Source organism: Morone saxatilis, unplaced genomic scaffold (assembly GCF_004916995.1).
Source record: "Morone saxatilis isolate NCDOM2014 unplaced genomic scaffold, NCSU_SB_2.0 Contig15, whole genome shotgun sequence".
Lineage (NCBI taxonomy): Eukaryota > Metazoa > Chordata > Actinopteri > Moronidae > Morone > Morone saxatilis.
Genome location: NW_023339707.1, coordinates 10,889,094 through 10,915,525, shown reverse-complemented (window position 1 = coordinate 10,915,525; position 26,432 = coordinate 10,889,094). Strand labels below are relative to the sequence as shown.

Sequence of the window (26,432 nt, the reverse complement as noted above, 5' to 3'; positions counted from 1 at the left end):
TATTTAAATATTTACAAGCTCAGACAAACTATTTACATAGAAGCTGTAGGAACACCCTAATCCAGAGATCTGGAGACAAAGAGTAACAGAGGAAGGTCAAACCTGTCCTACTCATCTACTGCCTACCTGCACACTGTCACTAAGGCTACGTTCAGACTGCAGGCAAAAGTGGCCCAAATCCGACTTTTTTGCCCATATGTGACCCATATCTGATTTTTTTATGACAGTCTGAACAGCACAAATCCGAATTCTTTTTTTTTTTTTATCCAATCGAGGCTACTTTTTATATGTGGTCCTAAATTTCATCCGACTTTTACGTCATTGAAGTGAGACAGAAGTTAAAATTCTGCGCCAGAGGGACTGCGGCAATATCATAATCATCACAATTTTGTCGGCTCCGATTGCACAAATACTTCAAAATTCATACACACACGCTGACATGTGTAGCATCCATATTTAAACACAGCCGTGTGACGTCATGTCTTCTTCTGCACATGCGGGTCACTTCGGGGCCGTAGACTGTTCACACTGGAATCTGATGGCGGTTGCATTTAAATTATAATGTGAGCAACCACGCAAAAAAAATCGGATCTCAGCTAAAAAACGGAATTGAGCATTAAGACCTGCAGTGTGACCGTAGACCAAGAGGTTCTGAAAAGTTGCTAAACGTGCAGTGAAAGTCGCCAAGTCTGTTCTCTCTGATTGATTTTGTGTGAATAAGCGCATGTGTGATGTAGCGTAGAGCAGTGGTTCTCAACTTCTCCCTCTCAATCCAGGGACCCCCAGGGGTCCTTGAAGGTGTTCCAGGGGGTCCACTGAGCGAGGATGTTTCTTTTGAAAAGTTTCTTCTTTCGAACTTGTGCCTAACCCCAACCTGTGCCATCCGTCCAGGTGGAGAAGACCCGTCACCTGCTCCTGCTGAGGGAGAAGCTGGGAGATGCGGCACCAGTTGGACCAGCTCCCACCACCAAGTCCCTGAGCGAGTTGCTGTCCCCCAGCATGAGCTCTGGCACCCTGTCCACCTCCACCTCCATCTCCTCGCAGATCTCCAGCACCACCTTCGAAAGCGCAATCACGCCCAGCGAGAGCAGCGGCTACGACTCTACCGACATCGAGAGCCTGGTGGATCGTGAGAAGGAGCTGGCTACTAAGGTTAGAGCACATTCAGTATTATGGGATACAGCCGGTGATGATTTAGTCTGCTGCTGCATAGTTAACAGCTGCCTCTTTGTTCTCTTGTAGTGCCTGCGCCTCCTCACACACACCTTCAACAGTGAATATAACCAGGTGGTCAACAGTATCAGTGACTGCAAGGTGAGTAATCAGCACTGCACGCTCCAAGCATGCATCCTGTATGTTTCTTCTTGCAGCGTTAGCCTTGGAAACATAAAGCAGTGTGCTTAACAGATATTTTTGCCGTTTCTTTCCTTAGCTGTCTGACATCTCACCAATGGGACGTGACCCATCAGTGACTAGCTTCAGCAGTGCGACCCTCACCCCCTCCTCCACCTGTCCTTCTCTGTCTGACTCCCGCTGTGGTTCCATGGACCAGAAGTAAAACTTTAATTTGATTCAAATGTTGTGTCTAAATATCTATCCGTGTCTGTGTAAGCATGTGGGGCCAAGCCTACTTTCATACTCAAAACAGAATTAATTTTTTGTAGATTGAAGTTACTGGCAGGTTGTCACCATAATGCTAACTTGGTGTACTTTGTTCCGAAGGACCCCAGAGAACAGCTCCCGTGCCTCCAGTCCCTCCTGCTCAGACTATGAAAACTTCCCGATGGTTCCCACTCTGGAGACTTCCTACCTAGCGCGGGCTGGAAAGAACGAGTTCCTCAACTTGGTGCCTGATATTGAAGAAATGAGGCCAGGGTGAGTGCTGCCATATTTGCCCTTTTGCCATTATTTCACTCTTAAGGCATTTCTTTAATGTGCAGTGGGCAATTTAAAAAAAGTCATTATGAGATGCATCTCACAGCCTAAACAAAAACCAATAATCCTGTTTTCTGATCCAAGCAGAAATTATGTAAATTGATTTGAACTGAAGAACCTTTGTGGTTTCAACAGAAAGCAAACTTCATTTTGTTCCACAGAAAAACAAGCACCCTCAAAAAAAGATATTTATGTTTTTTCACTCCTTTTCAGATCGGTAGTGTCTAAGAAAGGTTTCCTGAGCTTTATGGAGCCACGGTCTAACTCATGGGTGAAGCACTTTGTGGTTGTGCGTCGGCCCTACGTCTTCATCTACAACAGCGACAAGGACCCGGTGGAGCGGGGTGTCCTCAACCTCTCCACAGCACAGGTGGAATACAGTGAAGACCAGCAGGCCATGCTCAAGGTAGAGTTTCAAGTCATCAAGTATTCCTGCTGCTCACCATCTAATGTATAGTCACTGCCAACATATGGAGGACCCGACATTCACACAGTAAATACGCACACTGCTCAGGTTTATCAGCACATTCACAAGATGCACACAGCGCATGTACAGTGTCATACGTGCTTGGTGATTATTCTGCCGACAACAACTTTTAAAAACTGGGGTCTTCTATCAGATGGAGCGCAGGCACAAGCTTATGGGTGGCTAAAGGCAAGGACAGCCAAAGACGTGCAGTTATACAAATATTTGATATTTCCTTTTCAGACTCCCAACACGTTTGCTGTGTGCACAAAACATCGAGGAATCCTCCTTCAGGCCAACAACGAGAAAGACATGAATGACTGGCTGTATGCTTTTAATCCTCTGCTAGCTGGAACGATAAGGTACACACACACACACACACACACACTTCTCCTACACTACACTTGAAATTCTTCAGAAAACTCTCACCTTATCACAACATTAAAATCCTGTTCCCACAGATCTAAGCTGGCGAGGAGGCGCAGTGGCCTAATGAAGAACTGAGTGAGTGGAGTGGCACCCAGGAAACCACAGCTTTCATTATTTCTGAAAAGCCTTTGAACATACCAAGTGTTAACACTTATTAATCATTGTGATTCTTGACGGTTTTCTCTTGTAAGTAGACTTGTGGCTTAAGTCTCCTTTCATGCGACTAAAAGTTTCAGTTCCAGAGGAATTTGCCTCCCCCCTCTCCCTCCAACAACCCTCTGCCAACTTATCTTTCCTCCTCTCTATTTCTCTCCCCTTCCTCCTCCTCAGCTTTTTGTGTTTTTGTTTTTATGACAATGTTTGGGTCTAATTTTGTTCCGCTTTGTTGTCATTCCCTAACTCCCTAACTAGTAGCATGTTGTAATAGTCTATTTGTGTGTGCACGATTCTTCAGAAACTGTTCTTTCAGGCCACTAATTTTCAGTTTGCCAATCATCTGTAAAAAAAATAATGTCTCTATCAGTGTTATTTGTCTCTAGAGAAGAGTTTTATTTTATTTTATTTTTATTAATATGCCCGCATGATAACTGCAGCAGTCCTCAGGAGAAGACCAGGTTTGCTTACTCAAAAAAAATGTAAACAAATCAGATAATCTACAGTTGAAAACATGAAGGGGAAAATATCTCCATGTGATGTATCACTTTAAGTTGTGCTACAGAAAGCAAGGCTACATCGAGATCTATTGCTGCTAATGAATTCATAGGTTTTTTCTTCTCTACGTGAGATTTGCATCAGGCCGCTGCCTCAAGCTCCCCCTCCACCGCCTCCTAAACGGCCTTTAGAAACAAAATGTCAAGTCAGAGAAATTTGTCCCAAATCAGCCAGACGTGAGGGCAGCACTGGATTTCCACTGTCATCCGTGTGATATTTAGAACCCACTCCCCAGTCCATGTACATACACCGGCTCCAACCCCTCCCCCCGATAGTGCCGTCAGTCAGTGAGTGATTACTTACATGCATTTGTGTCAACATCAAAAATACACGCTAACTGAAGAAACATGCAAAAATATATGAAGAGTATTTCATATCTAAGCAGTGAAAACGATTCTGATTGTTCCTGCAGGAGTAGATATTGGTCCCTGTCCTTTTGCTATTTCATCTCAAGACTAAAATAAAAAAACAGGGTTTCAAGGAGATGAGGAGGAGGAGTAGGAAGAAGAAGGTCATGATTTGTACATACTGTCTGTTCTGGGATCAGTGTGGTAGTTAACTCTCATTTAAGACATTCCTCTCAGCTCCTCTAGTTCTTAGCAGTTTTTTTTTTTCTTACACAAACATGTCGGGCCTCGGACCTCAAGAGAGTCTCAACATTTGCTAATATTTAGTTTAACCATCACGTACGTGTGATACTGAAGACAAAACAGAACATGGCGAAACGGGAGGAAGAAGTAAGAAAGAGAATGAAGTTGCAATGCTTTAGCCTTGACGCCAGTAGTTATTGATGACGCTGCTAGCACATAGCCTGCAGGACAGATGATAGTCTATGAACTCCCCTTGCTGTCATCATAGTGTCAGGTAAAATCTCTAAAGTGAAGTACTTTCTGTTCAGCAGCACCGCAGGTTACCATGTGTTCATTTTCTGTTTGAATTCAAACCTCTTAACTCTCACTGGGTTGACTTTTTTTTTTTAATTATTAACATTGTTGATTGTTTTTTTTTTTCTATTATGCTTTTAATCATTCCACAGGGAAGTTTTATATGAAATGTAACAGAGGGCATTTATTTCTTAATTTCTAACCAACTATACTGGTGTTTAACGTTATTTTGCACATTAACACATATCTATAGCAAGACGAGGGCAGATCACACATGTTGAGTCCAAGATTATTTCTGAGTATCAGGAACACATATCAAGGCTACACTGGATAGCTGTTTGTCAAAAAAGGTTTACTAGAAGAAAGAAGTGATATTAAAGGGACGACATATACTCAAATGTTTTATTCCTGATATTGTTTATGAAAATATTTGCTCTGTACACCGTACTACAGCTGCTACATTTGGCTCCTAGTAAATTATGATATTTTTGGTGCCTCTTGTTTCAACAAATGGTACAAGTGTGTGTGATAAGTGCAGATGGGCAGTAAAAGCTCTGGCCAGCCAACCAGCAGTATGCCTACTGTATCATACGAAAGAGACATTAGGGTTAAATGTGTTGAAACGGAGGCAGCCGTCGCCTGTTACAAGTTTTTTGTGGAATTATTGGTGATATGTTCATTGTTTGCTGATTTGAAGACAGAGAACATTAACCTCAGAAGTCAGAATGAATGAAAAGTGCAGAGCGTCACTGCCCTCAGGTCAGCCAACCTACAGGTCAGAGAAACAAAAAGCTGCTGAATTGTTTCTGAGAAGATGTTTTGTCTGTCAACAAACCAACATGTGTAAAAATAATAATAATGAAAAAACCAGCTATGCACTGATCAAGGCTCAAAGTGCAACGTACCTCACATTAACCTCAGCGTGCTCCACGTGTGTGAGATACATATCGATATGAATACCTGTCAGAGCAAACATTTTCACTTCAGTGACTAAGTTGCAGAGGTATATTATTTTGGATTGTGTATTTATTGTTTGCAATGTATATATTAGTTTGCAGCTCTTTGCACATATCAATAAAAGGTTCAACTAACTGATCAAATAAAGTCTGTGCGGTTTAGTTGTTCTACTCAGAGTGAACCAAATGATGGTGTGGCAGCCTCTTCCAGTCTGAACTGGGAGAGCGTTGAATGTACTATGAAGACGTGTGTTTTTTCCATCATTAAAAAAAAAAGGATTAAAAAAGAGAACTAAAATGTAACCCACTGCATCTTTTCAGGGGAGGTGAGTTACATTAGTGCTTCCTCTTTATTAGAAAGTGGTTTGAGTGGAAGTCTGCTTTTGATTTGAAAAATATTCACTACTCATGCTAGCCAGCCACTTGAATTATTACAAAATAAGGGTGGTTTTTAACTCATTTTATTTTTTCTAATATCAGGGAATATAATAAAAAGTAGCTAGTGACATCTAAAATGACAGTATACTATTGTTGTGCTGGTGTCTTTCTTCACCTCAACACTTTTATTTTTCCGTTGATGCCTTTCAAACAAAACTAGCCATGATATTTTTCATTTTCCCCTCTGACAATTAATATCAGTTTACTGCGTTCCCTTTGGATTTGTTCACTAAAAGAAAAAGAAAAACCATGACATTAACACTGTACATTATTTGTCAGACTGGTTTCATTTTCATACTTATTTTGTAAATATCTGTGTTGTATGGAGCTTGAATTAAAATGTAAATATGTTTACTGTATTTGTAATAATTATAATCCATTCGCTGTATAGCATAGATGTGTCATGCAGATATCCTAATTCTGTGTATGGTAATCTTGCACCATTGAACTGTTTAGTGAATGAGGCAACAATAAAAGTGCAAACTGTGCATTAGCAGAACAAGTACTGCCTGTTTGTCTTCTCCTTTGTGCAGTTTGACTCCCATCTTAACATGTTTTTACGTTTTACAATTTCCTGAACTCTTGTGTGCTCTCATAGTTTGGAGCTTTAAAGTAAACATTTTATTTTATTTTATTTTATTATTATTATTTATCTTAGTATCTAAGAGAGATTTCATCTTTTCATTTTGACTTATATCTTTCTTAGTTTTGACAGAAAATGTAAACATTTTGACTTATCTCTTAATTATGACTTTATTTAATGCTTTTTTTTGTAAGTCAAAATTAAGCACTTTGGTATACTAATTGATTACTAATCAATTAGTATACCAAAGGTAGATTTTGATTTACAATGGGTGTTTTTATCATTATTTTTACCATTGTTTTTTTCATTTTCTGCCAGGAATGGGCTTCATGGCATTGTGTAAAACCATCAGTCTATATTATAATGCACTCTCTGATCAATTAAAATATATAACAGACTTTCCATTGCACAAAAAAGAAAAAACTATATTCATACAGTACTTTTAATCTGGATTCTTTACTCAAGCACAACTTCATCCTCCCTGCCTCTCATGCACGTAAAGACTTTCTGACATTAAACCAGTTCAGTGCAGTCATTTTCCCATGATCTGTCACTGATCTCCAGTAGTAGAAGAAATTAGGAATGCTTTATTAACTGTGTGAAATCCCATTCTGCATGGAAATAAGACTGGGACTCTCAGTGTGAGTTAAAGATCACTCTTGGGGCATGACATATAGCGTATAGGGGCAGAACATTTCTATCTAGCTGATATTGTGCTTTTAGCTGTGTATATTCTAACATCTGCACTGTGAAAAGGGGCCCAAACTGCTTTTATGTAAGGGGTCAGCAATACATTGTATTAGTTCATGTGTTTTTTTAATGTAAAATTCTACTTTTAAGTAACTAGTGAGTAGAATCTGTCGAATAGCCTAAATGTAACAGAGTAAAGGGGACAATATTTCTTCCTGAAATGAAGTGAAATAGAATTTATAAAGTAGTAGCACATGAAAATAATTAAACAAAATACAAGTACCTTTAAAACTGTACTTAAAGTACTTCAGCAGACGCACTTGTGTCCTCAAATAAACGGGATCCACTCACTTGAGGGGTGTGCGCTTACGTGTAATGAATGACGGCCCGAGGAACCAATAGGAGAACAGATACCTCTGCTCAGGTTTCTGGACCAATGAGAATTCGAGAACGACATCGCTTCAGTTCGCTGGTCGTCATCTGATTGGCGGATACTCTACGTAGGCGTACGTGAGCTCGTCGTCGTCCGCGTCACGCTGGAAGGGGAACAAGGAAGTTAAAAAAACGAGCGAGGAGGAAATCTGAAGTGAAGTGGATCAGTGTGTGAGTCCGACTCCCGTTTCAACACTGTTACTTCACAGTTGCTCTTACCCGCTGAACACCATGGCTCAGTAAGTTCCTGCATTAGTTTCTACTGCTTTATATAGTCGGTAAAGTGGAAGTGTGGCTGATTATACCAGTGCTTAGATCATTGTGGGGTTTTTAAGAGTAATCTTCTGGTTCAGTTAAGTAGTGTAAACGGAGCTGTTAGCTCGGCAGCTAACCCGCGTTAGTGTTTAGTTAAAAATACATGTGAAACGTCATTTAACATGAAGATTGAAGGGCCTGACCGACATGCTGCGTTAGAGCAAACATGTAATGATGGCAGAAATGTTATTGAAGAAAATGGCCTGTTTTCATAAGCTCTTGTTGATGTTCAGCCTGGGATCAGATGCCCATCAGAGCCCTACAGTAAATGTGACTGTCACTCTCCTCCTCACAGAGCAGACATTGCACTGATTGGATTGGCTGTCATGGGCCAGAACCTCATCATGAACATGAATGACCATGGCTTCGTGGTAAGATGATAACTCCTGGGTTTATTTCCGCAACTCCTGCCAGTAAAACCTGTTCTCTTTTATTTCACCGAGTAATCCCCAAACCTCTCCAACAGGTCTGTGCTTACAACCGCACCGTGTCCAAGGTTCACGACTTCCTGAAGAATGAGGCGAAGGGCTCCAAGGTGATCGGAGCAGAGTCTCTGGAGGACATGGTGTCCAAGCTGAAGAAGCCCAGGAGGATCGTCCTGCTGGTCAAGGCTGGACAGGCTGTGGACGACTTCATCGACAAACTGGTCGGTAGTTTGTTTCTGAAATGTTTTTAAAATCAGGTGTAGAAAATGTGAGACCTGCCTGGTTAAACAGTTGGCTTTTGTTCTTCTTCAGGTTCCTCTTCTGGAGGCCGGGGATATCATCATCGACGGTGGCAACTCTGAATACAGAGACACAACAGTAAGTGGTAGAGAGTCGCTGTTTACCAGTGCATTTTTATTTATTGGTTGAGGATATTCTCACAGTATTTGTGTGTTTCTGTCGCACAGCGGCGGTGCAAGAGTCTGAAAGAGAAGGGCTTGCTGTTTGTCGGCAGCGGGGTCAGTGGTGGAGAGGAAGGGGCGCGTTATGGACCCTCGCTCATGCCAGGAGGACATAAGGAGGCCTGGTGAGTCATCACAAACTCCTCACACTTTCAGCTGCATGTTAGATGTTGGACTTGGGGCACAGACACGCTAAAACAAATATGTTTACTGCTGATAACGTTGGACATATTTGAGAAAGGGTGAATATCTCTGAGCGTTCAGATTCCATCGTCTGTTGCAGCGTGTGAGGAAATTCATTTACACTTTTATTTTGAAGGCCACATATTAAAGACATCTTCCAGAGCATCGCTGCCAAGGTCGGAACAGGAGAACCTTGTTGCGACTGGGTGAGTGGCATTGCATTTGTGTTGACTATGTAATGTTTACTAGTATCATCTCGCAGTGATCTGACTGGTTGCTTCTGCAGGTCGGAGATGAGGGTGCGGGTCACTTTGTGAAAATGGTCCATAATGGCATTGAGTATGGCGACATGCAGCTGATCTGCGAGGCCTATCACCTGATGAAGGACATCCTGGGTATGGACCACGATGAGATGGCACAGGTGAGCTGAATAATGTTATCTTCATTAGTATTTCTTTGTGTGTCGTGCCAGTTCTGTATAAAAAAACAATGTTGCTAACTATATTTCAACACACTGAAACGCACATCAGGCTTTCGACAACTGGAACAAGACAGAGTTGGACTCCTTCCTCATCGAGATCACAGCTAACATCCTTAAATTCAGGGACTCTGATGGGACACACCTGCTGCCCAAGATCCGCGACAGCGCTGGACAGAAAGGCACAGGGAAGTGGACGGCCATTTCAGCCCTGGAGTACGGCACACCTGTCACTTTGATCGGTAAGAGGAAGAAAGGAGGCTGTAGACGAGGAAGTACCTTGTTTCCTTCTCCCTTCCTCCGATGCTGGCTGCTTCCAGTAAACTCTTTGTCATGATGACATGGCAAAAGGTATTATGTCACTCCTGTTAAAATTTCAGGCATGGCTTCAACAAATTAAAGGGCAGTAGGCCTCATGATCAGTGTTATGGGGATAATGTGTATCTTTGCCAGTTAGCTGACACACGGCGTGTCTAGTGTCTAGTGTCTAGTGTCCTCCTTCTGGGGAATGTGATCAATATGTGACTGTCACTAAGAAGATTGAGGGCTTTTCTAGTGGCCTGCTCATCTCAAGTGACATAAGGGGGATTTGTGATGCTCTCTGAGGTGCTTGCTTTGACTGTATGATAGTCTGTTTCATAAACATGGACAAAATGGGGGTCAGAAAGCACGATTACTAATCCAGGAAAAAAAGGCGTCATTACATCAGCTCTGACACCTTTCAGATCATGTAGACACCAAATACCTGCAACCATTGGTCAGTTTAGGTTTTTAAGAAGTTATTTGTTTGCTCTACCCTTTGTCAGTGCCGTAGATGTTGTGATAAAGAGAGAGAGGGGCAGTACAAAAGGCTTCATTGTGAGAGAGCTGAGCTGGTCTGTGTGGAGCAGGCTGACAGGCCGGTACAGTATGCATGGCTGGATTTCTGCCCCCAATAGGGATAACATTCCTCACCACGATAGTTCACTCACTGGACACTATTTCTCTCAATCCCTCTCTCCCTCTCTGCCTCTCTGCCTCTCTGTCTGCCTGTCTGTGGGGTTGCGTCACATGGTCGTGCAGTTTTAGCAAGTCATGCTTACCCAACACTTTTTTCTCTTCTCTTCATATAGAGGCTTTTTTTAATGTGGCAACTGGCAATCCCTGATTTTCTTTTTTCTACTGTAGTGGTGGACAGCCATGACTTGTCTGTCTTTAGCACAGCATTGGCAATAATAATAATAATAATAATAATAATAATAATCATTTGTTTTCAGAGGTTTCTGGAAATGACTAAATGACAGACTCCCCTCTGTGTTTGTGTGACGCTCCAGTACTGTGACGCAGAGAGCTAACCTTGTTGTCTCTCTTTATTCCTCTGTCTCTTCTACTCTTCCTCCCTTTCTGTCTCTGTTTCAGGGGAGGCTGTCTTTGCCAGATGCCTGTCCTCTCTAAAGGATGAGAGAGTGGAGGCTAGCCGCAGCCTTTCAGGACCCCAGGGGGTCAAATTCAGCGGTGACAAGGCTGCGTTCCTGGAGGACATCAGAAAGGTAGAATACACAGTATAGTACACACTTAGTAGTCAGTGTACTACATAAACCTAGCTTAAACTCTAATACAAAAGGTCTTGCAATACCTTCATGAAGGTTATAATTATTATTAGAAACATTTTCAAGCACTGCCAATCAACAACTTTTAGCTTTTAGCTTATGTTCATTTCAAATTGTGTTACTATACCATCATTACTTGATTCTTTTTTTCTCTCTGCAGGCCCTCTACGCCTCCAAGATCATTTCCTACGCACAGGGCTTCATGCTGCTGCGGCAGGCAGCCAAAGAGTTCGACTGGTCCCTCAACTATGGCGCCATCGCTCTGATGTGGCGAGGAGGCTGCATCATTCGAAGGTACATTTAACCCCTGTATGTCTTCATATTGCAACTTTGCCTCCCCAGCTCCCTTGTGCAACTTTATGTCAACAGGCATCTTTCACACTGATGGTGAAAACTATGGTTAGGCAGTGTAAGAGAGAACTTCTTGAGTAAGCAGTTGATGTAAGATTTTAGAAAATAGATGTTTTCTTTTTAATTGCAGGGCAACTCACTGTAAAGATAAGTCTAAATGTAGCGCCATAAAGGTTTATTTTATCGCTGCCCTATGTGTAATGCGGGAGTGAGAAATCTAGATCAAATAAAATATGACCCTTCCTGTGAAGTCAGACTGAGAGACGAATGAGGAAATTTATGGTTGTGACACTGGTTTGCTTTGTGTAATCTGGCAAAGAGGTTGCATAAACCTAAATCAAATACAACACTCAGTATGACTTGCATTATGTAGCCACCATGCAACCTGTGCATTGTAGCAAAGACGTTGTGCTCAGTTATGGTATTTGCTCAATGCATTTTACAGTTATTAATGAAATGTCCCATTTACTGTATGCAAAATCTTTTCTCTGTTGTGTTGGCTAACACTGCCCTCTCTCCTCCCCACCAGTGTGTTCCTGGGTAAAATCAAAGAGGCGTTCGACAGGGACGCTGAGCTGCAGAACTTGCTGCTGGACACCTTCTTTAGTAATGCTGTGCAGGACTGTCAGGTATGAGGAAGGAGGAAGTGGCCAAAGACCAATCTGCAATACCCACATTGACAAAGACACACAAAACAAGTTATTTCCTCTTTCACATAGAAAGGAGGGAACAGTATCAAGTCTTGGTTTCCTTTTACACTATATTGTTGAGGAAAGGACACAGTGGATTTATTAGTTGTTTATACATCATCCAAAATGTCTTCTGAGAGTTGACTGTCAGACCTGAGTGGACCCAAACAGACCCAAATAGAGATGGAACTTAAACACTGGAGGCAGCATGATTAGGGCTTCACAATTAAATAAAATATCACCATATGACCATGTAATGATAAAGGTAAAATGTGTGACAAGTACTGCAGAGATGCCCTGGCCTATAAATCTTGTTTTCAAATGTAAGAAAACGTGTTTGCGCTTTTAATATTTTTGCAGTGAAAATGGAAATTGTGATACAAAAATGATCATTGCACTCGTGAATCATATAGCAACATTTGTCAAAAAGCAGTCAATATCATATTTCTCTGCACTTCACACTTTACTGGGAACTGCAGATCTCTTGTTCTTGGCTTTGCAGGAACACGACAACATTAACACCAAATTAGCCCTATCGACAAAAACACTGTTCAATCTCTTTGTTTAGGAGTCATGGCGCAGAACAGTCAGCACTGGAGTCCAGCATGGCCTCCCTATGCCCTGTTTCACCACAGCTCTGTCCTTCTATGATGGCTACAGACATGAAAAGCTGCCAGCCAACCTCCTCCAGGTAAGACAGTAAACAGTAAACAGTAGATGCTGCAGAGCGGAGCCTGCTGAGCATATGGCGGAGTGTGTATCAGATTAAAAAGATCACGTGTAAGTGTTGTGTGTGTGTGTTTCTGTTGGGATCTTAGGGATTTAAGACCCCGACAGTAAACACTGTGTTTAAAACTACGTTACTCATCTGTTTTTGGACTCAACATATAAATATAGAGAACTGAAAACATGCAGCTGATCTGTGAAGTGAAACACTTTGTCAATTTTAATTATTTATCACACAAAAATGTCAAATATAAATGTGAGGTTTGCCGCTTTCCCCTTGTTTATATCATTGTAGATTGTATATCTGAACAAAACAAGCAATTTGAAGATGGACATATTTAGTAGTTAAATTAATAATTAGTTGCATTCCTGTTGGAAGTGAAATGTGTCAGAGATCATTTATGTTGTGTTATGGGTTTTTTTTTAGGCCCAGAGGGACTACTTTGGAGCCCACACATATGAACTGCTGTCAAACCCCGGTCACTATATCCACACCAACTGGACGGGCCACGGTGGCAATGTGTCCTCTTCATCCTACAACGCTTAAAGATCATCTTCACATCACTCAAAAACACAAACAAGATGGAGGGCCGAGGACGAGGGGAAGTTATCTGTGAGCAAAGAAGACACATTCCATCTTCATAACCATGCCTGAATATTTAAGAGCCACCCCACCCAAACAATTACCGTATCCAACTTTTTACTCCTCTCAAGAGATGTGTTGCAGTTGTATTTATCAAGCAGTAGAATCATAGATTGTGTGTTGTAAACTCTATACTCTGTGTGTTCTGGTGTAGAGACTTTTATCAGTCAAAAGAGGAAGCGCACCAAAGTGTTTACTCCATCTGGATGCTATTAATATCATGCTGGCCATCAGGCTAATGTTCACCAGTCATGCTGGGCCCAGGGTTCACCATGTTAACACTGGATTAAGGTGAACCGTTGCACTGTACTGTATTAGGCTAAATAAAGATTTCAATCCCTTTATAATTAGCTTGTATGGTCCTTACTCTCTGTGTGCTGTAAACAGGATTGAGATGTGTTCGTGTGTAGCTCTAATTTAGGCAACAAGTGACATAAGTTGCCTGATATATGAAGAGGATATTCAGTTTAAAAGGTCTGTCTGGTGGAAGACAGACACTAAGCTGTTCTGTGCGTATAAATACAGGTGTGGATATATACGGTGAATATTAATCATTATATCATTATACAAATTAGAAAGTGCACAGCTCCACTTAGGCTGCTCAGAAAATTGTGAAAATGCTCAAAATAGTCAAAATTAGGAATTCATGTCTTTAAAGATAGACCTCCTCTTTGGCCTGTGGCTTAACTTTACAGTAAATGTAACAGAAATGTAAAATCTGGTTTTGATATATCCGACTAACATGTAAACATGACCTCGGTTGTACTGGATTACAATGAATGCCCCCCCCCGCCCCCAGTGAAATGTGTACTTGAACCAATTTCATGTGTTGTCCAGCAGGTGGCACTAAGACCCTGTCACATGTTTTCTTTAATGCAATATATTGAAAGATTAAAAAAAACAACAGGAGTTGAGACAAAAACTGAACTTTATAAATAAAGACAGGTTATTAATGTTAATGTTTAAATTGTACAGGTGTTGATTGGTCACTTGGTCACTTGATCACTTGGTTCTCTAGTAGAGATATAAGATTTTGATTAAAAAGATTTCATTGTAAGGGGTCATCAGCCAAAAAATGCCATAGAACTAAACAAACTCTAGTACGTTTTTGACTAAAAAAGGTAAATACATGTCTGTGAGTAGATAATTCATTAAGGTCAGTTTCCGCACAGACACATTCTGTTCTAGTGAAGCGTCTTTTAAGAAACTAAATAAATAATTTACACCTTTTATTACTCTATTCCCTCCTGTGCTCTCCGTAGCCTTGCCATGGGATTATCAGCTGCACTGCTGAAATAAACATCGCTGTTTTCACCCCCACAGCGGTGAGGGATGTTGTATCTGACAGGAGTGTGTCACAGCTGCTATTACACCTGTTGTTAAACAGTAAACAAAGCCTCACCTCAGTGCACCTGTGCTGCGATAGCTCTGGTGATTGCCAGGTTGATGTTTACCATCAAGCTTCTATTCAAACCGTCCTGGGACGCTTCAAAGTCCCTCCTCATTTGACTCCTCATGTCAGAGCTTTGATCCTGAAGTGGAACACAGCAGAACAAACAATATAAACACTGTCATTCACATGCTTGACTACATATGTACACTTCAAATACCATAAACACGCCACTCCAGTATCAGAGTGAGGTTTTTAACTGTCGGCCCTCAAGGAGGCCCCTCTACTCTGTTATTTGGATTCATCCCATTGGTTAATAAAGAATAAATGTCTGTGTTCCTATTGCTTTTCTTTAAAGCTTAATTAATCCAAAAGACAGAACAGTCTCCACAATATGGCCTTCTTAATGAGGCCTGATGGCGAGCAGAGGTTGCATTAGAGGACAAGAGGCTATTAGAGCTCAGTGAAGGCAGTGCAGGTGGAGGATGAGGCTCGCTGAGTCATCTGCAGACGAAGCAGGCAGCAGGGCAACACCAGACAGCATGATGATGCATAATGAAGCAGGAGGAAGACTGGACAACAGATGCAAATTGATTTCTTCAAGATCAAACGCTTTCTTCTTCCTGGATTTCTGATGTGGACAACAACGTTCATCCAAATGATGGTGAATATCGAAACAAGTACATTTTCATAAAAAGACCAAAACCAACAAGACTGCCTCAGTCCACTGGTTCCTGCTGGGGATGTAAATCTTTCAAAAATGATCATCAATATATAAAGTAGACTATAATTTCCTTAAAATTTTAATTCACTCAAATACTTTAAAATAGTGCATTTGATGGGGATTATATTCAGCCACAGGCAGCAGGGGAGTGTCTGTGAGACTCATCATCTATTGATCATCATAATGAAGGAACCCAGTGTAACAGTGGCTTATTGATGTGTTTTTGGATAACAATGGAGGTCCCTGCTACAGAGGAACAAGCACTACATTGGTACTCACTTCAATGGTACTCATCTACCGAGTATCAGTGATACTGGAGAGGTGAGGTGCCTACACAAAGGCCAGAAGATAATAAAAGACAGTCCCAACCTCACCCCACCACAACCTGTTCACCCTGCTGCTGTCAGACAAAGAGACACAGATGAATCTGCTCTGCAGCCTTAAGAACGGCCTCTTCCATCAGGCTGTGAGACTGCTTAATTCATCCTCAGCACTCCATCATGTAAAATTATTTATACAACCGATTCATCAGATTCACCGTATATATATTTTTTTTCGTTTTTTACGAGTAGCATAAAGGGAACTACGACCTGAATTTCATTCTCCAGCTCTCCCTTTCAGAAGGTGTTTACTTTTTAAAGGTGGTCCACTTCTTGTTGTAGTGAATCAGAATTAAACTAAATAAGACAATACCTCATGTTACACAGGTTCAGGTTCTCTTAACTGAACATTAACAGACTGCTCTTACCAAATGAGGATAAATAAGACCACAAGACATGATAAAATTAGGTGGGTTCATGGAGAGTTGCTTAATATGGATGATCATACCTTTGAGCGAGGGCCCATAAATCAGGCAGCAGGGGTTCAAATCAGAGATAAGAGATAGCGACTCTTATTTGTCTGGTGTTCATAGTACGTACGGAGATATTATTCATGTTGTAACAAACAATAACAACCTAGCACTGTCACACAGTCAGGTCAGTTAATAGTCTTCTTAAAATGTTTAATCTGGTGATTTCTGTGGGATCAATCTAGTATTGCAACAGTATAAGAGGTTTGTTTTGTAGCTTCCTACAATATCTACAATTTTAGCTGTGTTGTTGTCCTCACTCTGCCTTTATGTATCAAATGCACCTTTACCTGTACATTTTTTAGAAAGATTTAAAAGGTTGAACCTGAGTTTGTCTGTCATTAGAAACTGCAGAGGAGCAGAGGGAGTTGCAGCAGATGGTTTCAGGAATGACTGAGCTACAATTTGGGTTCAGTGAAGTACCTCAGTGAGACGCTGGCATAGAGGACCCTCAGAAACCACATCGTCTCCCGGAATGGACCACCCTGCATGAAGTTCCTCTGGAAGACCTTCTCAGCCTGCTAGCAGCGGGAGAAAGCACATCATTCACACTGCATTCCCAGCAGCGAGCTTCAATTGAACTGCAGCTATACATAGAGATGTTTGTGGCTCATGGCTGTCTGTATGCAAGTGTTTTCTTTGATGCAGGAAATTAATGAACCTCAGAGCCTGGTGTGAAGGTAAAACCATTACAGGGATTTAATTATTCTAGAGACCTGTACAGTCCTTTCTCTTATCATTAGTATTTTATTTTCACATAAATAAAACTGATCAGGACTTCTGTTTCACGCAGCTCAGATTTAAAATTCTGTTTTAGAAAGTTTTACCACATTTGTAAATTATGCTCTTTAAGCATTTCATTTTGTTGTAACCGAAATTAATGCACAGGTCTTATGAACTGTACCCTTTTCTTTTTCAAATAATTCATACCAAAAATGGGATTTTCCATTACCCTCACCCTTCAGAGATTTTTTTTCAAATAACCCTCCCCCTCCTGGAAACCCTGTCCTCCATCAGGTCAAGGAACTGATGTCACATTTTAGGCCCATTTTCTAAATTGTTATGAAAAAGTGTCTTTCATAATATCTGCAGTTGATGACATCCAGCAGGAATTTATTTTAGGTTTGCATTGTATACAATGCTCTGCAAGCTTCTTGTCTTTCACTGGGCATCCCAATGTTATTTCTGAGGACTAAGAATCTAAATTGCTTTCATTTAGATTCTTAGTATTCCTCAGCTGGTGTGTAAACAAATCTAAAAAACACAAAATCTCCAACAACCCTTTACAAACGAAAGGTTATTAGGTATAGGTTTCAATACATAAAATGAGTCTTGTCCCAAAAGCGTTTACAAAATAGCATATTAGCACCATCAACAGGGAGGGCATTAAAACTACACCTACCAACCAGCCAGCTTCAACACTACCAAGTGCAGGGCACTTACTAGCATATTTAAATTTTATATTTTAAATGTCAAAATCAATTGAATTGAAGGCATTGTAAAAAAAAAAATAAAGAAAAAAAGAGCTAGAGGTGGAGCCCAGTTAGAAAAATACTTAATCTAGAATTTTATCTACATTGAGAGACGACAGGTGATTAAAAACTCAAAACTTTTATTTTACACCGCAATACTAAAATATTTCAATACAGAAAGTGTGAATTCCTGCTGGCATGTTCAATCAGTTGTTAAAGTCCCTTTGAAAATCACTCAGCTCATACAATCCAACCACTTTACAATCATAGCAAACAAAATAACAAGAACACATACTGCCTTATTGAAATTCTTTTTTGATCACATTGAAAAGAAACCCACCAGTTAATACTTGGATAAGTTATCAGTGACTTATGAGGACAAAGAATAAAGCATTTACTGACAGAAATGCATGTTTTCAGGTTTAAGGCAGGCTTTGTTTCACAGGTTTGGAAAAAGAATAAGTATGATCACTGTCAAACTGCAGGTGTGACTTTGGTCCTATTTGTGACATTTGTAGGTATAAACAAATACCTCAGCCCAATTGAGTATGGTCCGCTCTAAATTTCATTATGGAATGGTCCAAGGTTTCTTGCTACTGAGGTGAAGATCCTTTTCAGGATTAAGGCAGTCGTGCAGAAATTCCATTGTTGGTTTGTGCCGGCCCACCCAACAATGTCTTCAGCTTCTCCGTAACTGACTCCAACCTGGATTCAGACGAAAACCTGGGCTGTCCATGTCCGAGGTCCCTATACATGTGAATTAAAGTGTTGGCAGTTCAATTAATGTAGTCAAAAATAAGTCACTGTCAAGAGTGTATCATACCTAGTCAAATTCAGTTTTATTTCAGACTTCCCTTTGATTCACAAAACATAGAAAATGCATTCGTAACCACTTCAAACACAAACTTTCAGTGGGAACTTGTCAAACATTCACCACATCAATCTGAGCTCACTTGCAAACTTCAACACACTTTCAGTGTTTTCCCCCATACAGACTTCAGCACAAAGTCACATTTTCACACAGAGAGGGTGATAACAAGGAGAAAATAAAGCACACAACCAGACACAGCATTCACATCAAATCAGACAGCAAGAAAAAGCTACAAAAGAATACAAATACTTATAGCACTTGACATTTCACTGTGTTTTTAAAGAATTAAAGTTGATAGAAAACGATGAGAGAAAGCAGAGACCATATGGATCTCGAGACGCAATAAATGTCCTTGTGATGGCCATTAGGAACACACTCGTACTTGTTGCTTCCTCTCACACTCGCACAAAGCCACAGGTTCTTCTCAACTCTCGCAGGCATTTGTCTCTTTAAAAAAAAATCTGCACAAACAGTCCTTCTCACACTTGCTTTCTTGCTCTCCCGTTCGCTCACTCTCACTCGGTCCAACACCAATCCCACTCATTGATCTCGAAAAGCGACAAGAGCAGACACGATTTCTATATCCATAAAAAGGGGAGAGGAAAAAAAGACAACACCCACCGTCTAACACAGTATATGCAGAGTGAAGCTGTGTTCTTTGATGACAAAGCATTTACACATGGGAAGAGGGGAATTGATACTGAGATCTGTCGAACATTGCTGCCAATGAGGCGCTTCCTCCCGGGAAATTGGGAAAGAGTTGGTGAACTGCAGAAGAGATTTTCATGAAGGCGTTTCCAAAAGACGTCAAACAAAAACAAACAAAAAAGATGAAATCAACTGCATACACATATATAATTATATCAAGCCCGTTTTGTACAAGGGGCTGAGGGGGCTCTCGAGATACTCGTGCATGTTTATAGATATTTATCTTGCATGCACAGTTTAACATTTTCTCAAAAACAAAAAAGATGGACTGTGGCAGTTTCCACTAACAAACTAAACTTTTCACCCATTCAATGCATGACTACATAATCAGTCACACGCAAGTATAAATTTTCTCTTTAACAAAATAAAAGGCAGTGTATATTTTTAAATAATAGGAACATAAGATATAAGCAGTTCCCCCCTGTAGGTATACTTACCAGATTAACCTAATTGCAACAGAAAAGGTCAACTCAAAGCTATCTACATTCCCCAACTAGAAGACTTAGACTCCATAGAGTTGCCAAAGCCGGAGCTGAAGCCACTGCTGGAGGCGGTGTTAGTGCCTGCAGCCCAGCCGAGGCTAGCTGAGCTGGGGCTGCTGTAACTGGTGCTGGCAGAGCTATAGGTCTGGTCTCGGGTCGTAGTGGCTGTGCCTGCCGTCGTGGTCAGACCCTGCTGGTTAGCCAGCATGCCCATCATTCCCCAACTGCTCTGCAGCGCCGCCTGGGCAGCAGCCACCATTGCCGGGTTAAGACCAAGAGCCCCAAAGTTAACCCCACCGCTACCGCTGCCTAGCCCCCCACGATTACTGCCATAGCCCTGACTGAACCCACCAGCCCCAAACCGCCCTCGATCCATCATTTGCCTACTATTATTGTGTTTGGGTTCGGCATTGGAGATGTGCACGCTGACGCCCTTGATGATCAAGTCCTCTCCACATAGAGCTTGGGCGACCTGAGAAAGGCGTGAGGAGAAGATTGTCACTAGAGTCATTATTACATTAGAAATGAATAATCAAACTGCGCCATTGATGGGGAATCTCACCTGGTCATCAGCAAATGTGACAAATGCAAACGCCCGGAAAGGTTTGGGGATAAAGACATCAGTGACCTCGCCGTACTGCATGAAGTACTGCCTCAGTTCATCAGTTGTCATGTCCTCTGTGCAGCGGCCAACAAAGATTTTACGGCTCCGCATGGGCTCATCAGGACACGCCTGAGAGGACAAAGAGGCTCCGCAATAAATGAAGCAATCTACATAATGTTTTAAATTCATGTTTCTGATTAATGCAGAACGAGTTTTCCAACATTTAATAAATATTTGTGACATGCATTCAAGTGTTTTTATTTTCAACAAGAAACAGAATTTAGGATTAACATGTAAGACTAAACAAAAATGTCTAACAACAGAAATCCAGATGACAACCAATAGATTAACATCTGATCCAGACAATCTGACTTTATTTTAAAAATGGCACCAAATATACCTTTGAGTTGGGAAGTTTGCAGTCACACCACCGTCCATCAATCATGTGTCTCTGAGCAATCACTTTGGTTTGTGTCTCATACTCTGTGAACCGGACAAACCCAAACCCCTTTGAGTTTCCGGTCTTGGCGTCTCTCTTGACCTGGAGTGGACGAAGAGGAAATGTATTACCAGTTTGAACTAAGTCAGAAACATAACAAGGTATCCTTATCACAATTAAAAACATTGAGAGGCAGGCGAGACGTGGCTTACCTGCACCATGATGACCTCCCCAAAGGTAGTAAAATAATCTTTCAGGTCTTGTTCTGTTGTTTTCCACGGCAGGCCGAGGACAATGAGATCTGATGTCTTCTGAAAGCCCCTTTTTATTTTCACAGCTGAGGCGGCATCTATTTCTTCCATCTTCCTTTTGTTATCTGTGAAGAACACATAATATATACGAGTTATATATGGAAAAACATGCACGTACAAATACAAACTTCATGCAATCAGGTGAAACATTGACCCTCTGAACTCTTCACTGTCCGGTGGTCGACCGAGATACAATACATGGCCAAAAGTATGTGGACACCTCATCGTCAGCTCCATATCTGGTTGCTGGTGAACATCCTACTCCAGACCCATGAGCACGTACATGCTGCTGTAACAACCGTCTGTGAAAGATACCGATGGGATCTGGAGGCAGGCTGCAAGGATTTGCTCCCGGACTTGGATTGGAGTACAAGGGCACTGTCTTACAACGGGAATGGGCTACAACTGCTGCCACAGAAATATTGTCACGACGGTGTATTCACGTGTCGCTGTGCTGGAACTAAGGGGGTCAGACTCTGTGGCCAATTCATTGGGCACATCCAGCCAACATGAATGCAGTCTAACAAGAAGCCCTGAAGAGGCACTGATTCAACTTCCAGGTTATTTTAGAGGCTGCGGTTTGTCGTGCTGCTACTATTTTGCACGAATCAACACCTCTGTACAGTTTTAACATCATTCCAAGAAGGTAGGGTGTACTGCAGGTCCTGGTGTCATAGAGAGCACTGGTTGGACCTCGGTGTACCTAATATAATCCGGCAGCTGAGTGTGGACAGGACTGACCACATACTTTTGGTCATACAGCAACACAGTGAAGATGGGGGAACCTGAAGTCACCAACCCCTGCCTCACCTTTGGGGTAATTGACGACATAGACCAAGTTTCCCCAGTCGTTCTCGGGCGCATGGAGGACCCCCTCCATTAGCCGGACTCCCCTCATGCACTGGGACTCTGGGTTCCTGTACCGCAGCCCGCACGCCCCTGGAAACTGTGCTGCTACCGACGACAGCAGAACGGTGCCGTCGTCCTCTGAGGGGATCTCCATGGGCTCCTCGTTTTCATCCTCAGCCACACGAATGTACAACTCGGACATGGTCTCTGAACGGCTGAGTGCTGGCCCAGGTGGAATCAGCTGGTGGCGCTAGAGATAGCAGTAAACACCGGACTGATGCACACGAGGTAGCGTCGATCCGCGCTCAACTTTACTTCTGTTAGCTGGGTGACGCAACTCGAGTGCAAGCGCAGCCAGACGCAGACGGACAAACTGTGCGAAACGAAAAAACACTCACTCACACCACTCTGTTAGCAGTTAATAGCTCGCGGCCATGAATACTGTGCGTTTTCTTATCTGCTCACAGCACGCGTAAACAAGTTGGCCAGCTAGCTAAGCAGCTAGCAAACTCAAGACGGCTCGAAAAATGAATGAGCATTCAGTTTCGCGCGGTGTTTACTGTCAACAAACACACGAGTCCCCCTCTTGGCTCCGAGCGTGTGGTCGAAAATTAAACGCAAGTAACAACATCAACAAGTTCTCTTGCTCGGTTAGATATATGTAGGAAATCGTCGGCGCACAGTGAATATTCGCAGCTATACGCGGCTAACCTCTCTAACCTCAAGCTAGCTAACAAAATGGCTGCGCATCTTGTAGAGATGACATCATCTAGTTGGGAGGGCCCACTGTTGTTTTTTGTAGGGATGCCAAAAGTTAAAATTAAAAACATTAGGTCATTAGTTTGACTTTAGATTACCAGCTGTCGTTTAGCTTTTTATAAACTTGGCTTAGACGTTATGTGGTTAACTTTACTGATGTTTTCGTGTTGTATTACTTGCAACGGGGAAAGTATAAAGCTCGCGATTCACCCTTTGAATTCTAACCATAAAGATTCACCTTTAAAAAGCCCAAACAAAAGGTGCGCACTGAGAAATTCTGTACAACAATAAAATATGTGTCTATAATAATAATAATAATATCATGCAACCATGTGTCCTGTATTTTTTTTTGTTTTTGTTTTCCGTGGTATAAGAGTTTAATAAACATTTTTGGGCTTTTTGGATTACATTTTTAAAGAACTGAATAAGCTATGATTATGATGAAATACTATTATGATATGCCCAATAAGGCCTAAAATGATCTTTGTCAAAATGTATCATAATGTGAGAATGCAACACCTAACCAACCCACCAGTGTTACAGCCATTACAAACTTATTATCTGCAGCCAAAGATTCAAAACCACAACAATGTTTATTATATATTGCATATTAACATTGACTTCCAATTTGTATCCACAAGAACTTTCCTTCTTTTACCAGATTAAACTGTATTATCGTATTCCTTAGTGGTAGTTCTGTTACCAACCAATGTGTATGAGAAATCTAAAATATTTGTATTTTATGGGTTGGTGCCTATTGACAGCTTGGTTGGAATATTTCGGTCATTGTAAACATCATATCATTTCAATGAAGAGATGAAACAAGGTGACACAGAATGTATGTGATATTTAGGTATTATTTTAAAGCTACTTAAGATGTGAAAAGGTAAAACTGGATGTTAAGGGGTTAACCTTTAATAGATCATCACCACAAATTCTTTAATGACAAAACCGTGACAAATTGGGCATCTACAACTGCTTTAAAACCTGTTATTCACACATGCTGGAGACAGTAATAATTCTTTGTCCCATTTTCTGTCACTTGCCTTTAATGTGTCAGAGCAAACACACCTGTTTTGTTTTTCCCCTCCCTGCAGTGACATCAGCCCATTCAGCTATAAAAAAGGCTGGGGTCAGACTGCTCACGGGTGTTTTCATCAGTAGAAGTGTCATGGATCAGAAAAGATTTGGCATCCTACTCAGAACTATGTGAGTAGTCTAATGTTGTACAAAAATGGATGTAAACCATTCACTATCTTCAAAATATAAGCTCAATTCTTCTCCGTTCTTTTCTACAGTGTTTTGCAGTGTTTTATCACAAGGAATGTGCTTTCAGTTCAGAAAAGAGAATGGATTGATACCCCAGCAGCAAAACTAACAGGTAAACCTTACTTCTGTGATGACATGCAGTTGTTTTTGGTCCTTTCGCGTCATATGTGAGAAAATGTCGTTGCATTTTCAGAAGGAGATGTGGCTTGTTTTTCTGAATACATGGAGATGTGGATCCACAGTGCACGGATTGAAGGGTTGGGAGTCTGGCTGTCCGGGGCCTTACGGATCCAAGGTAATTATTTCTGACATAAAAGATAAACACAACATGGAGATTAAATGTGTAAATATATTTGTTCTGAACCACTTTTTGCTTTCCACAAGTCAACCTTGCATCTCTGGATCACCTAAACCTCCAGCTGTCTTCCTGTGGATTCTCTCTGCACAAAGACCCTGATAAGAACTTTATTTTTAGAGTCAGTTACACTGGATGTTTGGTCCAGGAACAGGTGTGTCATGCTTTTAAGAAAAATCTAATCCACATACAGAAACTCTGACATTTGACCTTTACAACTGGGCTTGGTGGAAATAATTCCTTGATGTATGTTGACTGTTCAGAGCGGCTACCATGTCCTGACCCTGAATTTAGTGAAGAGGATAAACCGATTTGGAGGCAGACCTCACAGTTTCATGATGAAGTGTCCCTTTGTTTCTGTGCTGCCCAGCAGAGAGCAACTCCAGTGTGACCCAGAGTATATTCAGGTAACTGTTGACATTGATAGTTCATAGAATGTAGGTTAAACTTTTAATTGTTTTACCCAGGTATTTTGCTTTCTTATTCTGATAAGATTTATATGTGTCTATAGGTGACCAGACAAGTTCCCTATGACAACTGGCATAATGAGGTACCAAATGAAATCAGCCCTCGAAAATATGGTTGTACTATAAATGTGAAGAAATATAAAAAAAAAAAAACAGGCAGACTGTCTGACTGTGTTTTTGTCTTTGCTTGTTTGCTTGTGCTCTACAGCTGCATTGGTCTCTGTCTCTGAGTGATCACCTCATTGTAGCTCTGGATGATGCCAGCCTGATCCAGATGACCATTGACATGACTGGAGCTGACATTACAGTTCAAGGCAGGAGGAGGGAGATTATGAGCCCTATCAAAGTAAGAAACCTCACATAGCACACTGCCATCTAGTGACCACTGGCAGTGTTACAGCTGAAATTCACTGAACTGTCTTTGGTTAACACAGGTAATGGAAAATGAAGGGGAATTCTTGGCCTTGAAGCTGGTCAGTGGACAGTATGCCTACAGTATGGAAGCCACGTGTCCAAAAGGTAGATAAGCAAGCCAAGCAATTAGTCATCAAAGTTATTTTACTTTGTCACAGCACACGCTTTAACATGTTTGTCCCAGTCAGTAGTGGAAGAAGTATTCAGATCATTTACTCAAGTAAAATTACAAATACAACAATGTAAAAATACTCCATTACAAGTAAAAGCTCATCCAAAAGTACAGAAACATCAACAGCAGAATATACTTAAAATATACAAATTAAAAGTAATCGTTCTGCAGAAAAATAACCTGTCAGTGTTATTACTATAACAAGGTTAGATGCATTAATTTGTAAGTAGCATTTTACTATTGCGGCTGGTCAAGCAAGAGCTAGTTTTAGCCTGTTTATATAAAGTTAGGTAGTTTAATTCAGTGGTTCTCAATCATTGCATAATTTTACTTCTTTGGGCCTTGAACAAATATTTAAGTGACACTACTGAGAAGTTTAGAGGGACCCCGAGTAGACTTTGTTCTTTTGTAAGGGGCCACAATCCAAACTTATCATGTGTTTTATTATGTAAACTCTTAACCTAAAACGTAGCCAATAATTACATCTATCAAATAAATATAGTGCAGTAAAAAGTACAATATTAACAACTGAAATGTAAGTATAAGTATAAGTATAAAGTAACATAAAATTTAAATACTTAAGTACAAGTATCTCAAAACTGTACTCAAATGTAATGTAAATGTATTCATATGTTTTTATTAATGTATAATCACCTAAAAATAAGAACTGTTGTGTTTACCTTAGAATGAGCTGTTTAGATCTACAAATGCCGCGGGTCGGCAACTGTGGAGGCCGCTGTGTTGAACCACCATGTTTCTACAGTAGCCCAGAATTGACAAACTGCGAGATGCCACTAAATCTTACACACTGGTCCTTTAAGCCCAGTACTTGAGTAAATGTACCTGGTTACTTTCCACCACTGATCCCAGTAACAAATGTTATCCCTGATTTCAGTGACCACGTCCACAGCA

General features: G+C 41.1%; 3 protein-coding genes across 14 annotated transcripts in view; 2 read left to right on the top strand and 1 right to left on the bottom strand.

The window, feature by feature from the left end:
• The window catches only part of kif1b (kinesin family member 1B), a 57,110-nt gene extending 50,795 nt beyond the window's left edge, over window positions 1–6,315 (top strand). For all 10 annotated transcript variants that reach the window (XM_035655909.1, XM_035655904.1, XM_035655903.1 and 7 more), the window contains 7 exons: window positions 892–1,152; window positions 1,243–1,314; window positions 1,433–1,554; window positions 1,723–1,875; window positions 2,149–2,341; window positions 2,645–2,763; window positions 2,863–6,315. In XM_035655909.1, coding sequence (XP_035511802.1) covers window positions 892–1,152; window positions 1,243–1,314; window positions 1,433–1,554; window positions 1,723–1,875; window positions 2,149–2,341; window positions 2,645–2,763; window positions 2,863–2,905 — 963 coding nt within the window. In that variant the 3' untranslated portion in view covers window positions 2,906–6,315. The remainder of the gene's footprint in view (window positions 1–891; window positions 1,153–1,242; window positions 1,315–1,432; window positions 1,555–1,722; window positions 1,876–2,148; window positions 2,342–2,644; window positions 2,764–2,862) is intronic.
• A 1,308-nt stretch (window positions 6,316–7,623) lies between these two features.
• On the top strand, window positions 7,624–13,728 carry pgd (phosphogluconate dehydrogenase). Its single transcript, XM_035655913.1, has 13 exons — window positions 7,624–7,763; window positions 8,135–8,210; window positions 8,306–8,485; window positions 8,577–8,642; window positions 8,732–8,850; window positions 9,045–9,114; window positions 9,195–9,329; window positions 9,439–9,628; window positions 10,785–10,915; window positions 11,136–11,269; window positions 11,856–11,955; window positions 12,584–12,706; window positions 13,169–13,728. Exons 1-13 carry the CDS (start codon window positions 7,756–7,758, stop codon window positions 13,286–13,288), a joined length of 1,452 nt encoding a protein of 483 aa, XP_035511806.1. The 5' UTR covers window positions 7,624–7,755; the 3' UTR covers window positions 13,289–13,728.
• Window positions 13,729–17,940: 4,212 nt separating this feature from the next.
• tardbpl (TAR DNA binding protein, like) lies at window positions 17,941–22,841 on the bottom strand. Of its 3 annotated transcripts, XR_004796527.1 has the most exons (7): window positions 22,046–22,841; window positions 21,137–21,300; window positions 20,886–21,026; window positions 20,444–20,614; window positions 20,269–20,353; window positions 19,313–19,459; window positions 17,941–18,567 (listed from the first exon to the last, which is right to left on the bottom strand). XR_004796527.1 is itself a non-coding variant. In XM_035655898.1 (6 exons), the coding sequence occupies exons 1-6, from the start codon at window positions 22,284–22,286 to the stop codon at window positions 19,365–19,367; spliced, it is 897 nt and encodes a 298-aa protein (XP_035511791.1). In that variant the 5' UTR covers window positions 22,287–22,841; the 3' UTR covers window positions 18,636–19,364. The 3 variants fall into 3 exon arrangements, 2 of the variants coding, with proteins under 2 accessions (XP_035511791.1, XP_035511790.1); XM_035655898.1 differs by lacking the exon at window positions 17,941–18,567 and having other exon boundaries at window positions 18,636–19,459; XM_035655897.1 differs by lacking the exon at window positions 17,941–18,567 and having other exon boundaries at window positions 18,636–20,353.
• Between the last annotated feature and the right edge of the window lie 3,591 nt (window positions 22,842–26,432).